Raw genomic sequence first — 18,476 nt, forward strand, 5'->3', positions numbered from 1 at the left:
TTAGTTGATTTTAAAGTCAAGTTAGAAGGATTAACTTTTATTTGCGAACAAGTTTAGAATTAACTAAACTATGTTCTAGTGATTACAAGTTTAAACCTTCGAATAAAATAGCTTTATATGTATGAATCGAATGATGTTATGAACATCATTACTACCTCAAGTTCCTTGGATAAACCTACTGGAAATGAGAAAAATAGATCTAGCTTTAAAGGATCCTTGGATGGCTTGAAAGTTCTTGAAGCAGAATCATGACACGAAAACAATTTCAAGTAAGATTTCCACTCGAAATAAGATTGTTATAGTTATAGAAATTGAATTAAAGTTTGAATATAATTATTACCTTGTATTAGAAAGATAACCTACTGTAAGAAACAAAGGTTTCTTGATCTTGGATGATTACTTGGAATGGATTTAGAAAACTTGGAAGTAAACTTGCAATCTTGGAAGTATTCTTGATTTTATGAAACTAGAACTTTTGGAATTTATGAAGAACACTTAGAACTTGAAGATAGAACTTGAGAGAGATCAATTAGATGAAGAAAATTGAAGAATGAAAGTGTTTGTAGGTGTTTTTGGTCGTTGGTGTATGGATTAGATATAAAGGATATGTAATTTTGTTTTTATGTAAATAAGTCATGAATAATTACTCATATTTTTGTAATTTTATGAGATATTTCATGCTAGTTTCCAAATGATGGTTCCCACATGTGTTAGGTGACTCACATGGGCTGCTAAGAGCTGATCATTGGAGTGTATATACCAATAGTACATACATCTAAAAGCTGTGTATTGTATGAGTACGAATACGGGTGCATACGAGTAGAATTGTTGATGAAACTGAACGAGGATGTAATTGTAAGCATTTTTGTTAAGTAGAAGTATTTTGATAAGTGTCTTGAAGTCTTTCAAAAGTGTATGAATACATATTAATACACTACATGTATATACATTTTAACTGAGTCGTTAAGTCATCGTTAGTCGTTACATGTAAATGTTGTTTTGAAACCTTTAGGTTAACGATCTTGTTAAATGTTGTCAACCCAATGTTTATAATATCAAATGAGATTTTAAATTATTATATTATCATGATATTATGATGTACGAATATCTCTTAATATGATCTATATACATTAAATGTCATTACAACGATAATCGTTACATATATGTCTCGTTTCAAAATCATTAAGTTAGTAGTCTTATTTTTACATATGTAGTTCATTATTAATATACTTAATGATATGTTTACTTATCATAATATCATGTTAACTATATATATAACCATATATATGTCATCATATAGTTTTTACAAGTTTTAACGTTCGTGAATCACCGGTCAACTTGGGTGGTCAATTGTCTATATGAAACCTATTTCAATTAATCAAGTCTTAACAAGTTTGATTGCTTAATATGTTGGAAACACTTAATCATGTAAATAACAATTTCATTTAATATATATATAAACATGGAAAAGTTCGGGTCACTACACACACATATTCCATCAATATACAAACGGGCAGCATAACGGCTAACAATCAACACTTAGGTAAAATATTCTGCCCTGGACACACAGTCGGTCGACTGTCTCCTCAATCGGTCGACTGACGTAGACAGTCGGTCGACTGTTGACACAACCGGTCGACTGACTTTCCCAATCGGTCGACTTATTTAGTATTTACACAATCGGCCGAAAGTCAAACTCAGTCGGTCGGTTCACTAGCCAGTCGGTCGGTTCAACCCTCAGTCGGTCGACTGTCGACCGACAGTCGGCCGACTGTATTCATCTTCCTCAGAAACTTAACAAAGGCTACGGACTTCACGATGAAATCCTCAAATCTCGATCTAGAGCTCGTTTTAAACACCAAAATCGACCACAACTTGTTCACTACTTGTTATAGACTCAAATCCCACAACAAATTGACCATAATAACACTTAAATCACTAGTTTTGACACAAATTCAAGCTTTTTACAAAACCCACACAAAACTATGAATTTAACATCGAATTGAACACAAAAACACATGTTACTTACCTTGTTAGAATCAGTAGACAACAAAGAACACGATTCTAAGATCAATTTGAGCTCAAGAACAAGTTTTGATGATTAGGGTTTCAAAGGAGAAAGAATTTGGTACGGGGTATTATTTAGAACATTCAAGAAAATGAAAGAAAAAGCTGTCTCCCAGCTTATATATTTAAGCCAAACACCATAGCTCATTACACACGGGTATTTACCAGTTATCTAATATCTTTCGTAGCTAATTTGACTGCCCTAACGGAGTCCAAATTAAATAAACAAACATGTTCTGTGACCCTTGTCACAAACTGGTTCTATCCACATCATTAAATAATATTAAATATTAAATTAAAAATAAAAGCATATAATAACATCACACAACCTGAGGGCAAAATAGTAATCTAACAGCTAGGCCTACCTCGAGGGTGTTACAATAAGTTTATATATAATTAGAGATGTACAAAAATATTCAAAGGATATTTAACCATAGAATATTTACATCTCAGTCAAATATGTCTCAAGACTTTCTTATAAACAACATTCTTGGTGGTATTTGAATCATTCTCATTGTCGTCCAATATGATAGGTTTTAATCTGTTTTTTGTAGTCAAATTCACATGTCTGCAATGATTGTTATTCATTTTATTGAAAGAAGTAAATGCATATTAATAATTTTTGTAACATGATGTATATGTTACATGACAAATATAATGTGTCATTAATTTTTATTTTTTTTTTGTTGTCACCACAATGTAGGATGGAAAACATGGCTTAAACAATTCAAATTAAGAAAATTGTACTCGGTCATGTGAAACATAACACCAGGTTGAATGTGTGTAATGTAGGTAAAAAGTCAGATTAAAAGGTGTTGAATTAGGAAAACTCATTGATTAGGTCATTAGACCAAAATGTAAACTAATGAAAAGTATGGTCGACTATCCCAAGGTTTTTTTTTTTTTTTTTTTTTGTGTATTGTTGGGCTTTGGTTTGTATTTGATCGTTATTGTGCAATATTCAGAAAAAAATTGCATATTTGTTAGGAAAAATGTAATCTGTAACTTTTGGGTTGTAATGATAACTTTTGTATAGAAATGATTTTAGATGTTTATACAACTACATTTTTTTATACTGTTAATGCAGAATATATAAAATTGTATCTGTTATAATTGACTAACAATGAACAGATTGTAATATATGATTACAGTGACAAAAGTTTGACGAACTCTTAAACATATTACGTTAAAGAGGTACTTGGGTAAGTAGTAAATTACTTCATTACAAGCCTGACTTCATCATATATTACGTTGTAATTTAACATTCATTAAATCATCTCATATATGTTAAACATTCATTACTTCCTCCTAAAAAAGTGATTCCCTCTTGATGATGACCCTAAGCTTTATTTCATTAACTGGTTACACAAAAATGAACAAATCAAGAAATTGTCATTGTAAAAGAACATACTCATTGAGAAAGTGATAGAAATGTGATTATGTAATAGAAATAGCAAAATAGATTTTGTATGTGAAATAAAGCAATAACAACGATGAATGAAATCGAACAATGGAAGATGTACTTTATTTCATATGATGGAAATTACAGAGCAAGATCTCATAGAGAATTTTGTGCCCAAGTGCCTCAATGGCCTAATTCCAACTCATACATAAAATGCAAATTGAATGAATGTCTCCTCACACAAGAACACCCATTATATAATGCTTATTGTAAAACTAAATGCATCTCAGCCATCCATCTTAGCCATCCATCTTGGTCCCCGCTTGATATGCTTTAAATTCCTTCCTTGGGTTTGGGCAACATTAGGTTGGACAGAAAGAAGTGCCTATTACAGATAATTTACAGATAATTTCGAATCAGCGATTGTAGTAGCGAATGTTACCTGCATAATGGTATTGTTGTTCGATTCGGTTCTCAACACTTGATTGTAGTAGCGAATGTTACCTGATAATTTCAGGTCGTGTTTCTACAACACTTGGCTCTCTATCCATCAATTCGGTTCTCATATCTTTCTTCTAGGTCCTTTAGCAAAATTGCCCATGGCTTGAAGTTGATTTCTTGCATGCAAAAAGAGTTTAATTCAAATAAATGCATTTTGAGTTGCTTCTGATCAAAAGGAATGTCATAAAGGGGGAAGATGTGAACACTTACCATCCCTTGAAAGACCAACTGTGGAATACAATGTCTAGAGTGACATTGTACATATATAACTATCAACTTTGAATTGTTAGTCAACACTTAGAGAACTGTGACATCTTTCATGGATATTCTTGACTTTTATGGCCAATACATGGCCATAAAAGGAATTCAAGATTAATTCCGAAACTAAGTCGCCAAATCGACGACATATATAAATTGATAAGATAATTATAAACTGAAAAAAGAAAATAAATAAATATAAAAAAATAGTTGTGAGAAAAAAATATCAGGTCACCTGGCTGAAACCTTATTGACATCATCAGCGGTCCACCCTAAAGATGTCACACTTCTACTACAAGTGTTGACTATCTATTGTAGGATGCTCTCGGAACCATGAGAAGTAAAATAAGTGTAATATGATAGGCTTTGCGAAATTAAGATTTTCATCAACAGCCCTTTGCTATACTGTTATTCAATTTCAGAGTTAAAATCTACTTTAGCAACTCTGAAACAACAGTTATCATCAGCATCAGCAGACACATTTTCTCCAAAGATAACAACAAATGCAATGGAACTAAGACATAAAACTCATGGTACTAAACAATGATTCGTATATGAACATATATATTTCTTTTGATTTGATTTGTTTTGTTTATACTCGTGTAAAAATAAATGATGTGTCAGTTCTAAATTGTATTGCTCTTTTAGACCAAATAATCAACATAAGACACTCGAATTTGTAACATCACTGAATTAAAATAGTAAATTTACTAACTATATAGAACACATTATCATACATCATACATAATGATTATAGCCCATTTATATATAAACGGGTCGAATCTTTACTTCCTTATACATTGTGCCCATTTACTTAACCAATTGGTGGCATAACAAGCAAAATATCAAAACTCACCAGAACTTTATCATCATAAACTGAGAAATATAAAAAACACATTGACTGGCACATTACCTTTGTCACAGCCTTGCAGGCCACAATTGTAGCCTCGATGTCTCCGGTATGCCCAACCATGTCACTATTTGGTATATTCACCCTTACCTACAACCACAATAATACAGATTTAGAGGTGGCAAATTCGACCCACTTATTTATAAAACGGGTTCACTCGGAAATGGATCCAAACGGGTCAAAGGGAACCCAAAATGTATATCCTAAATCTTTTTTCAAGATACTTGATTATTATCAAAATAACAAACTTTCCTGATGATATCTGATAGTGTTTAATAAAAGGAAGTCAAAAACAGTTTGGAAAAAAGTGTTTTGACCTGGTCAAACTTGCGACTGAGGATGGCATCACGGGCCTTCTCACCAATCTCCAAAGCCTTCATCTTTGGTTGCACATTAAACGTAATTCCACTATCACTTGGAATTTCTACATATTCTACCAACTCAGAATTAAAACATCCAGATCGGTTCCCATTCCAGAAAAAGGTCACATGAGCAAATTTTAACTTGAAACAGTACCACCAATCAAGAACTAAACAAACCCAGTGACAACAATAAAAAAAACCCACAAAAAAGCAGCAGATTGTCCATTTTCAGTCACTGTTACATCTTCTTGAATTCTCCTTGGCCATTTTCATCTTAAAAGTTGTCAATAATCTACGATTAAATCCAGAAAACTTGCAATTTAATGACATTATATAAACAAAACCCACTATTCTTGAATAAATGGCATCGAGGATTTAAGAGGAACAACAGGTAAACTCATCAAAAAGCATAAACTTTTTTTAATCACTAAACCCTAATAACTGAAATCGTAGTTAAAAAAAAAAATTCCAATCAGATGTAAAAATTTTATACTTACCAATGATCTGGATCCAAATCGTTTCTTGATTGCTTCCATTACTTCAAAAATTAGTAACCTTAGTGATTGATCGGCAACTCCAACTATGCTCGCCATCGTTCTCTGTTATCTGAAAAGAATTGATTTAGGGTTTTAGTCTGTAATTTGATGGGTAAGGATCCGATATCCCTTAAGGTCCGCGTGTTTTTTTTTTTTTTTTTTTTTTAAAGGTATAAAGGGTATAATTTGATTTATTAGCTAATATTTTAGGTGGATGATTAGGGACCGTTGGATAAGGGGTATTATGTTGTAATTATCTAATCTAACGATAATTAAGAGTGTTTTGAAAACAATTATTAGCTAATCGAGATTCTCTTTTAATGTATATATATATATATATATATATATATATATATATATATATATATATATATATATATATATATATATATATAAATTAAAATCAATAATAATAATATAATCACTATTCCGTATTATATAAAAATTGTTGTAACTAACCAAAAGGTGAATAAAGTTTATTTCTCAGACAATCATTCTTTAGTGTTTATTCACCGTTAAATTTTTCAGGTAGTGATACCGATATCATCATTATTTAGAAAATATGTAGTGATGTAATTGATATGGGCCATAGAATAGTACTTAAGTATAGCATGTAGGGGTGTTCATCGGTTCGGTTTTTAGTTTTTCGGTTTTTTTCGTTTTGAAGTTTATAAATTTAAAACCGAAAATCAAACCGAAACAAAATTTAAATATCAAAACCGAACCGAAAACCGAATTTGATTTCGGTTTGGTTTTAGTTAAAACCGAAAATCACTAAAAATAAAAATCCTAACCAGCATAGACTTACATATAAATTATGAATAACGGTTGTGGAATTAATTTAAGTTTACAGGGTATATAACATGTTTATTGTATAATAAAAATGTAATAATACATCAAATATAAAATAAATATATAAATATTATAATTATAAATATTTTTTAATATGTTATTAATTTGAATTTAGTTTTTAATTCGGTTTTCAGTTAACCAAACTTAAAATTTTCAAAATCAAAAACCAAACCAAAAACCGAATTATGAATTCGGTTTCGGTCGATCTAAAAATCGTTTAAAAATTCGATTTGATTTTTTTTTTTTGGTTTGGATTCATTTCGATATTCACTTTATTCGGTTTGAAACCAAATGGTGCATACCCCTAATAGCATGCTATATGATTAGAATTATATTACGTGGAAATTTAAATAATAAGGGCATACAAAAATAAATTGGTCTGAATTTGATTATGAGTATATTTTTAATGGATGACTAAATAAATTAAGTAAATAAATTTGATAATTTGATAACTCATTAATGTTTTTATATGGTAAGAGTTAGAGTTGGAGAATAAATAAAATTGTAAGAATAGTGGGATGTTTCACATGAGATGAACTAATAAAATATTAGCTAATAATCTACTAAATAAATTAAGTAAATAAATTTAATAATTTGATAACTCATTAATGTTTTTATATGGTAAGAGTTAGAGTTGGAGAATAAATAAAATTGTAAGAATAGTGGGATCTTTCACATGAGATGAACTAATAAAATATTAGCTAATAATCTAATTTAATAGTTAGATTTACTTTCTAAATAATGATCTAACGGTTAAAATTAAATATGATTTTCTAATACTGCTTTTTATTTATATATAGAGATAGAGATAGAGATAGAGATAGAGATTATATTATATATTTATATTTATAGTAGTGAAATGACCTTAGAATCACGAGTTTGTTTAAACGAAATAATTTAATGACATTTTTAGGTATTAAGTGAATGTAAATGTTAAAACCATTTATTTTAATGACTTGTTCAACTTAGAAACTTGTCGTTGTTTTTACAAATATATAGAGACATGTATTTTCGCATACACATATGTAACGTAATTAATCTCACAAAGAGAATCCATATTTGAATATTAATAATATAATTATTATGATTATAATTATTATAATAAAAATAAATAATAATTTTTAGAAAATTATAATACAATTATTATAAAAAGTTGTAGAATATGCTTTGAAATTTGTAAATGTTGGGTGATATGTAGAAGATTGTACAATTTATAAGAGATTAGTATTTCCTTTTATAAAAGATTTTGTATTATTTTTTAATTAAATTAATATAAAATAAAGACATTATCAAAGAGTTTTAAAAATTTTTCTTATTTATTTTGAATTATTTTTATGCTTAGAAAATATTTATTTATGACATCATCATTTTAGAGATTTAATAGAAACTATAGAAGATTTATTTATGTAGACACTACTTATTTTGTATAATCTATCTATAATCTTAACATATAATAAATCAGGTGTCATGTTGCTAACCTGGCGGGCTATGAGTTAACCTGCACACATAGTGTTGACATATCATTTTTAGAATAAAACTACATTAAATCTAAATAAATAATTTAAGATAAAACGAAATCAATATTTTTCAAAAACAATCTATGCATTACATCAGTTTCGTTTTCAACTACTTGTTTGCCAAATACGATTCAAAGATGCAGAATGCATGTGTCATAGGGATTCACATGCCAAATCATGAGCGTATACAGAAATTGTGAATACGGAGATGTTAATCAATGTAAACCTCGTAGATATTATTGTATTGTTAATGTCCTATTTATAAGGATACAAGGAAGATAGATACCCTAGAAAACCCTAACGGCCAAGCTTCACAATTAATAATGAGAGAGAACACAAAGAGAGAAAATCTAGAGAGAGAGAGTCCAGCGAGTAGATTGAGATGAGGAGAAAGATATCGACATCTGCGGGCACGAACATAGGTAATGAAGTGAATAGTGGTAACTACGGGATCCATAACTCGCGTCATACTGGAAATCATCTCAAATCATTTATGTTTTTTAACTTTTCAGAGGAATGGAAAGTGGTGGAGCTTTGGAGAATGTTCAAGCAATATGGTTGGGTTAGAGATGTATTCGTCCCAAAGAAGAGTTTGAAGGATGGAAAGAGATTTGCATTCGTAAGATTTGGGAATGTAAATGATGAGGAAAAACTTCTGATCAAGCTAAGAAGTATCAGAATCGACGGGCTTATGCTCATGGTGTTCAAAGCAAAGGAAAGGACAAACAACATGGAAACTAATACTGAGAATGAGGACAAAAATAACAAGACGGGGAGCAACAACAATTCAGCAAATAACAATGGTGTTGACAACAATCGAACAGATCAGAAGGTGAAGGATAACTTTGAAGGTTCTCATGCAAAGTCATTTAGAGATGGTCGTAATTTTAGTGAAGTAGTTCGCAATCTAAGAGAAGATAATAAGTCATATGACTTAACACTACAACAAAAATGCTCATATAGGACCCCCAATTTGGTTCTATAAAACCACTTTATAGGACCTTTGGGCTTGATAGGACCTACCAATGGGGGTTGTATCTAACGCGGTCGTATAAAGTATTGAAATTAAAAAGTGTCCTAAAAGGTCATAAGATTATGAAACCAATGATCAGGTCCTATAATATAATTAATAATCACAAAGAAATGTCCTTAAAATACATATTAGGAGTCACTTTTTGAAAATTATACATACACAAGGTGTCCCAAAAAGTAAAAATATATGATATAAGTACCAATAAAAGTATCCTAATAAAAAGTTATAATTCGTAAGGACGAAAATAATGGTCATATTGTAAAAAAAATAATACATTAGTACCAATGAACAAAGTCCTAATCTAACGATACACTAGTTTGGTATCAAAGGAAAAAGTCCTAATATGCACATATTTTACTTTAGTACCACATAAAGGGTCTTAATACAATGATTTTTAAGGATAGAACCACTAAAAGAAATCCTAATAAAAATATTTGAAACGTTAAAACAACAAAATAGGTCCTAATATATAAAGATATGATACTTTAGTACCACATAAAGGGTCATAATATAATTATTATTAAGGTTAGTACCACTAAAAAATCTAATAAAAATATTTCACACCTTAAAACCAAAAAATGGGTCCTAATAGATAATAATATGATACTTTAGTACCACACAATGGGTCCTAATATAAGGAGTTTTAAAATTAGTACCACTAAAAAATTTCTAATATAAATATCTCAGAAACCTTAAAACTAAAAAATTGGTCCTAATATATAAAGATAAGTTACTTTAGTACCACAGAAGAGGGTCCTAATTCAATGATTTTCAAGGTTAGTACCACTAAAAAAAAACCCTAAAATAAATAATATTATTAAACTTTAAAACCAAGAAATGGGTCCTAATATATCAAAATATGATGTTACTTTAGTAGCATGAAAAAGGTCCTAATATAATGATATTATATCATGTAACACCCCATCCCACATCGGTTTGAATAAGTAAGTTTGAGTGCCTTATAAGGTAGCTTCCGTCCTTACTAGACACAACGCGTTTTGGGGCTACAAGCACAGCAGATCCCATGAGAACTCTGCAGTTAAGCGTGCTCGAGCGGGAGTAGTACTAGGATGGGTGACCTCCTGGGAAATCCTCGTGTGGTCACCAAGAAAAAGCCGTGCGCCTACGGGCAAAGCGGACAATATTGTGGTCTCGGTAAGGAGGGATGTTACAGATGGTATCAGAGCACTAGCCTCTCGGGGTGTGACGGGCACTCGGCTCGTGCATCTCCTGAGGTATAGATCCTGGTTATCAATTTGTTTCGGCCTGACGAGGACGTCAGGATTCTAAGTGGGGGAGTTTGTAACACCCCATCCCACATCGGTTTGAATAAGTAAGTTTGAGTCCCTTATAAGGTAGCTTCCGTCCTTACTAGACACAACGCGTTTTGGGGCTACAAGCACAGCAGATCCCATGAGAACTCTGCAGTTAAGCGTGCTCGAGCGGGAGTAGTACTAGGATGGGTGACCTCCTGGGAAATTCTCGTGTGGTCACCAAGAAAAAGCCGTGCGCCTACGGGCAAAGCGGACAATATTGTGGTCTCGGTAAGGAGGGATGTTACATATCAAGCTTATTATGACATAATAATAGGGTGTCCTATTAAGTTATAGTAGTTTTCGATTGGTTTCAGATTGATATTAGGATATTTGATTCTGGTTCGGATTCTATTCCGATTCGGGTAATCGGATCCGGTGTAAAAAATTCGGACCCGTTTCGGGTAAGCGGAATCAAATCGGACATTTATATCCGATTAACTTAGTCGGGTCCAGATCGGGTATTCAAATCCGGTTTCGTATTTGGATTTCGGTCGGTTTTTACGATTTCAGGTTTTTTGAACATGATTATGGACACACAATTAATAATTAATACTAAAAATCAAATATGAAATAAAAAATATTTATAATTCCCAAAATATTCTCATAAACATGAAAATCACCAAACATAACATATTCTTAAATAATGCAAACATAAAAAGAAATCGAGTAGCATTTGAAAACAAAATTAAAAATAATGAAAAGCAACAACAAACGTCTTGGATCAGCAAGTATCTTTATCAATCCAACGGTACCACCTACAAATAAACCAAACATATCAAATGGCCTGACCAATAATGAACCCCGTTTAATGATCCCTTGAACTTCTACGCTACACCAATCCTCTCCAGTCTCAATACCGCCAACTACCGTTGTTGGATCCATGCTCCTCAACCATGCTTTTGCTACTTTCTCGTACATAACAATGTTGTAGAGAAAAACTTCATCTCCGACCTAGAGTACCGTTATCAACAAGCATGTATGAATGTAAAAAAACTAAATCAGACACATTGTAGTTTTAAATATTAAAATACCTTAAGACGTGGACGTGGAGGTACATTAACTCTAGTGGAGCCCTGTGATCCTGTGTTATCTTCAACAACTGAACCATTCTTATTTAACAACACCGCTTTTAGATTTGTATTTTCTTCCACAAGTACTTCATTGTCAGACTTTAGTTTAACGTTCTCTATAAGAACAACATTGCGACTAGGTATGTTACCCCACAGATCAGCTTTTCGCACACCTAATCCATACATGTCGGCTACCCCATATTTATTGTTGCCCACAACTTGAGCAAAAACATCATCCGGTCCAGGCGCATCTACTGTTCCTTCAGGTAGATCTTTAGTTAGGTCATCCATGTTTTTCTGCATTAAATGAAACAAATGAAAAGTTTGACATACATAATAAGATAGATCCCTACAAACAATTCTGAGCAGTCTTGTGACGACCCGGAAATTTTTGACCAAATTTAAACTTAATCTTTATATGGTTTCGACACGATAAGCAAAGTCTGTGATATTGAGTCTTAAAATTTGTGAACTGTTTACATGAATTCATTTAACCTTTGACTATTCCCGACGACTAACGATACGATTGCTTGTAAATGGATATGTATATATATATATATATATATATATATATATATATATATATATATATATATATATATATATATATATATATAATATGAAATAGTATATATTGTAATTGTTATAATTAATTTTGTAAAAATAATAATAATATATAAAAAGTATCTATATATAAATAAAGTACATATAATATATATATTTTGTAATTTCGAAGTTATTTAGTAAGCAAAGGTAACGCTCAATTTTCATTCGATTGATAGTAAACGAGTTAAAAAAGGAACTTATGTGATTTTAAAATAAACGGTGATCCAAAAATGAGTTTGATAAATTATAGGCTTATTAATAATACATTTAGAAGTTATTTGATAAATTTTAAAACTTTTTATATTTTACTTGTGGTTGAGAGTGAATAATTAATGTAATATTTATTTAATAGTTAATGACCAAATTTTATACCATAATGATCAAAATAAATAAATATAGTTAATTTAAAATTTTAGAATTTTTTCGGAGAGTTTTTGTGATGACCCGGAAATTTCTGACCAAATTTAAACTTAATCTTTAACGTTTTCGACACGATAAGCAAAGTTTATGAAGTTGAATCCTAAAATTCTTGAACTATTCAAATACCCTTCGATTGTTCTCAACAATTCGTGAACAAATATATGTAAATAGATACATATATATACTATAACCTGAAAATGTAACAAAGTGTTATGAAAACGATACTGTGCATTAACCTTATTGGTTTGATTATCTGATTGATATATTTAACTACGGAGTTAAAAGATTATGTCAAATGATTGAATTAAAAGATATTTATTGAGTCCCTTAAAGATTATGATATTATTACGAGTCTCTGTTGTGAGGTCCACGTTGATTTGGGAAATCGTTCATTTTTAACGATATTCGAAATAAATGGTAAAGTGTTTGTTTAAATAACGTAATTTGGAGACATACAATAATAAGGAATATTAACTATTGGAATTAGATATATGAATAACTTGTGATATGTATTTTAAAACGTATATATTAATATTGAAAATATATAAAATATAATATTAAACTGGTCATAAAACGAATTGTTATTATATATATATTAACAAATAGCGAGACAATTATTTATAGAAGTAAATGACCAAAACACTCGAAAGTTTAATATATACTTTGAGTAGTATAGTTTAGGGATAATTTAAGGCTATATTTTGACAATGGTACGTGACACGAAACGTAAAATGCAAGTTTTCTAAGCGTACGAAAATGCGTTCGAGAAACCAGAACCGGGACATGAGTCGAGTGATGACGTACGACTTATCGGAACAAAAATTACAAGTAAACTATGCACGTGAATTTAATATAATATATAATAAATTATTTAAATTAAATATATTATATATATTATATAAAAATATGTCGACAAGCTAAAAGTTAAAAAATTGTGAGCTGGATTTTGGGGCCATGCAATCGCATGAGAAATAGGCATAAACCCCATGCGATCGCATGGGGTCTGAAATCAGGCCACATCTATATAAAGCTCGACCATTTCCACTTCTGATGCAATTCATTTACTCCGTATTTATTTTATCAATAATTATTATTATTATTATTATTATTATTATTATTATTATTATTATTATTATTATTATTATTATTATTATTAATATTAAGATTATTATTATTAATCTTATTATTAATAGTATTAGTATTATTATTTTTATGATACAAAAATAATAATATACATAAAATATTACGACGGAGTGATGTCCAAATGATTTCAAAACGAGTTTTCGAGCAAGCTAGAGCTAAGGAAATTATGGCTTATTGCTTTGGAGGTTATGGATAATATTCATGGGTATCGTTTGCAAGTCAAACCTAGTGTTTATCATCTTCGTTGCGTCTACGTACTTTCCTGCAATATTAAATCACAATATTGATACGTAAGCATTCATATCTTATCTTTTATATATTAATTGTGTATCCATGTCTAGTGCTCGAGTATATATGTTTATGCATGCTTGTATACTAAATTTCTTCGTTAAACAGTTTATAATGAATCACTAATTAAATACATATATTACTGGTAAAAGGTATATGATATACATGTTTTTGAAAAGCTGGCGAAAAATCAATAACTTTTTATTTAGATATCGAATAGTTTCGATGAACGGATTAAAAGATACGATCAACTGAATTATAATGGACGTTAATTGAAATTACTTTTGAATCTGCAATTAAGATTTAAACAACTTGTTTATGAGATTGATAAAGTGGATTTTTGAATATTACCAACCAAGTAAATGAATCCTTATATAAGGTACGTCTCGTTTTGTTGAACTATTGTCAAAATTGACTTTTTGAAACGACTTTGGATAACTTTTGTAGGTCGATCTCGAGCATTAGGATTGTGATACACTATGACCTGACCTAGCTTGATAGACATTTATTGACCAACATATGTTCTCTAGGTTAAGATCTACGGTTATTTGGTAATCCGAGTTTCGGTCACATTTTGGTGAACGACTTTATATGCTGCTAAGGTGAGTTTCATTTGCTCCCTTTTTAATTGCTTTTGCAATCTATATTTTTGGGCTAAGAATACATGCACTTTATTTAAACGCAATGGACACAAGTACATACTAAATTCTATACTGAGTTTGAACCGAAAATCCCTTAGCTTTGGTAACTAGTAACTGTCGGTTATAAGAACTGGTGGGCGCGAGTAGTAGTATATGGATCCATAGGGCTTGACATCCCCGTCTGTTCCAGGTATAGAAACCCTAGCCTGAACTATAAAACAGACGTATACTATTTGAGTTTAGTACACGTTGGATTGCGTGTATTGTACATGTTGGTTGCATGTATGTTAAAACAGGGGTACTTATTATAACGTTAAAGCTTAGTTACCAGGGTGCTCAATCTTGTAGAATATTTTGATAAATGTTTCTGGATGAAACAACTGAAATCTTGTGATTCACTTTTATATACAGATTATACGAAACACTAAAACTATGAACTCACCAACCTTTGTGTTGACACTTGTTAGCATGTTTATTCTCAGGTTTCCTAGAAGTCTTCCGCTGTTTGCTTATATGTTAGACAAGCTATGTGCATGGAGTCTTACATGACATACTTTTCAAGGAAACGTAGCATTCACCAAATCATCACCATGTATCTTATTTTGACTGCATTGTCAACGGAAGTATCATTGTAAACTATTATATTACGATGATTGTCTATATGTAGAAATCATCAGATGTCGAAAACCTTTGATTTAAATATGCATTTATGGTGTGCCTTTTCAAAAGAATGCAATGTTTACAAAACGTATCATATAGAGGTCAAATACCTCGCAATGAAATCGATGAATGACGTATTGTCCATATGGATTTGGAGCGATCGTCACAGTTGGTATCCGCCACTGATTAACAAACGGGGCACGAAATACTATCCCTATTAAACTGTCGGCACAAAAATCTAACTCAAAGGCTGCTATACTATTCTTAGTGCACAATTCATTTAGTGTATATTTTTAAATTAGTTATTAAACATCCCGTGAATTAGATTATTAACTTGATTACGGTGTGTTTCTTCTTTCCAATCTGAACTACACATATTATATATATATATATATATATATATATATATATATATATATATATATATATATATGTATGTATAGATGTTACCAGCAAAAACACACACCCATTTACAAACACCATTCACCACCACTCGAATAACCATCAACCAATTCTGTTTGTGTTTCGAATTCACAATCAAACGCCATCATCAACCTTAATCACATACGAACACCATTTCAAACCCACGATGATCAGTACCATTAAAATATTATCAAACATCATCAATCAACATCTCTCAACTTTGTACTACTACTGCTATTCGATCTAATTGTTATTCGTTTTCTGTTTTGTAACAAGACCACCACTAAAACCACACATTTGCTACCATCATACCATCGATTTCTAACTATTACAACTATTCTGTTATGTACCACAACCATCCTTATCAATCAACATCGAATTCTATAAAACCACGATGAAACAACTTGTCATTTGATCACCTAAAGTTACTTCTTGTTTTCTGTTTCTAACTATAAATGACTACTGTTAACCGTCGATAAATACCACCATCGGTCCATCATGATCAAACCATCGACAACCCACCACCATGATAATCATCGAAAACCCATTAAAATTTCTACAAACTGCTGTTACACGCATGTTAACCACCACCTTTTATCATCAGCTCTGAAGGTATTTCGTATGCCCGAGAGACATATTAAATTAACGTGGCTAATATGTTTTGATCCAAGTCGGGTCATACCCAATAACAAGCTTACCAACACTCATATGTATTTATTTTAACGGTTTGATTGTTAAATAAATACGCGACACTTGAACTTCAGAAAATCGGTTTTCTAAGTTATCATCACTTGGAATAAATTATTTGGATAATTTATATGTAATTATTTATAGGTTCAAACAATTATGTTGTGTTATATTTTATAAAATGGTTTATAAAATTATTGCAAGTAACAAATACATGTTTATTTTTTTTACAAGTTTTATAAAATTGTAACAAGTTTTATAAATGAAAATCTTGTTATAAAATATAAACATAATGGGCAGATTTTGTGTCTCCAAGACACCCCATGCTTGGTCTCATTTTGTTACTTTTAAGACTACAAAGTCCAAAGATGCATGCACAACTCATATACCAAAGTTTGAATCATTTCTTTCAAGTGAGACTACACTTCTAAGCTTGTAAAAAACTGCATTTTCCAACCATTTTCTGCTGTCCAAAACCGTGGGTCTAAGAGACCCTAAAGGAGGTTCCAAAACCATCTCGAAGCATATTTCAAGACTTCGGCTCTGATACCATTGATGGAATTCAACATAACAACAAGTTCATAATGTTTATATAATCACAAAACTAATTTATGAGTATTAAGGTAAGCGGAAGCATTATTTCATTTATAAACAAGTGTATATGTTAAACCATTTTAGATTGAATTCCATGAAGACATCAAGTCTTGAAGCTATACTTACAAACTAAAGAGAAGGAATAAGAGATAATACCTCCTCAATATAGATTGAGGGCTATTTTGGAGGATGCAAGATGATGATAAAGATGATAGAAAATGGAGCTTCTAACTTGAAGCCTCAAGCAAGTAATACCCCAAGCAATAATCCCAACACCCTTGACTTTGGTTAGGAATTGAATGACACTTGAATTAAGCTTGAAAAAAAAAACTTGGAACCTCCTTTAGGGTCTCTTAGACCCACGGTTTTGGACAGCAGAAAATGGCTGGAAAATGCAGTTTTTTACAAGCTTAGAAGTGTAGTCTCACTTGAAAGAAATGATTCAAACTTTGGTATATGAGTTGTGCATGCATCTTTGGACTTTGTAGTCTTAAAAGTAACAAAATGAGACTAAGCATGGGGTGTCTTGGAGACACAAAATCTATTAAGGAGGTATTATCTCTTATTCCTTCTCTTTAGTTTGTAAGTATAGCTTCAAGACTTGATGTCTTCATGGAATTCAATCTAAAATGGTTTAACATATACACTTGTTTATAAATGAAATAATGCTTCCGCTTACCTTAATACTCATAAATTGGTTTTGTGATTATATAAACATTATGAACTTGTTGTTATGTTGAATCCATCAATGGTATCTAGAGCCGAAGTCTTGAAATATGCTTTGAGATGGTTTTTGAACTCACCATAACTTTGCATTTTATGTACATGCATGAAAATAGAATGCAAATATTCTTGGTTTTGGGTGGGTTTGATTTTTGGCCGAATTTGGAAGCTCCAAAAAATGGGTTTGGTTCTTCCATTTTGGTCATTTTGTTGTATGTTGAAGTTCACAATCAAGCCTTGACCTTTTGTTTGAATGGTTGCATGTTTGGATGATTATTAATAATTCATTTGGTATGTAATATTAATTCATTTATGTGGTTGTAATATTCATTCAAGTTAGTTTGTAATATTGTTATTTTGGTTATGTAATTTATTTTATATTTGGTATGTAAAATAGATTAGGTTGTATTTTCATTTTCTAGAAAAATGTATTAGGATATGTTTTTTGTAAAAATGAAGATACAAGA

General features: G+C 30.9%; 1 protein-coding gene and 1 long non-coding RNA gene across 2 annotated transcripts; both read right to left on the reverse strand.

The window, feature by feature from the left end:
- Positions 1-3,565: 3,565 nt before the first annotated feature.
- LOC139897413 (uncharacterized) lies at positions 3,566-6,159 on the reverse strand. The gene is made up of 4 exons (XR_011776564.1): positions 5,998-6,159; positions 5,456-5,792; positions 3,974-5,228; positions 3,566-3,854 (listed from the first exon to the last, which is right to left on the reverse strand). It is a non-coding gene; the product is annotated as an uncharacterized lncRNA (long non-coding RNA).
- A 5,231-nt stretch (positions 6,160-11,390) lies between these two features.
- LOC139901026 (uncharacterized) lies at positions 11,391-12,115 on the reverse strand. Its single transcript, XM_071883768.1, has 2 exons — positions 11,786-12,115; positions 11,391-11,705 (listed from the first exon to the last, which is right to left on the reverse strand). Exons 1-2 carry the CDS (start codon positions 12,113-12,115, stop codon positions 11,391-11,393), a joined length of 645 nt encoding a protein of 214 aa, XP_071739869.1.
- Positions 12,116-18,476: the final 6,361 nt, after the last annotated feature.

This window comes from Rutidosis leptorrhynchoides, chromosome 3 (assembly GCF_046630445.1).
Source record: "Rutidosis leptorrhynchoides isolate AG116_Rl617_1_P2 chromosome 3, CSIRO_AGI_Rlap_v1, whole genome shotgun sequence".
Taxonomy (NCBI): Eukaryota; Viridiplantae; Streptophyta; class Magnoliopsida; order Asterales; family Asteraceae; genus Rutidosis; species Rutidosis leptorrhynchoides.

Excerpts from the sequence above, each read along its gene's own strand:
- LOC139901026 (XM_071883768.1), bottom strand. The coding sequence starts at position 12,115 with ATGGATGACCTAACTAAAGATCTACCTGAAGGAACAGTAGATGCGCCT. Across the intron at positions 11,706-11,785 it reads CTCCACGTCCACGTCTTAAG|GTCGGAGATGAAGTTTTTCT; the intron begins GTATTTTAATAT and ends ACGGTACTCTAG.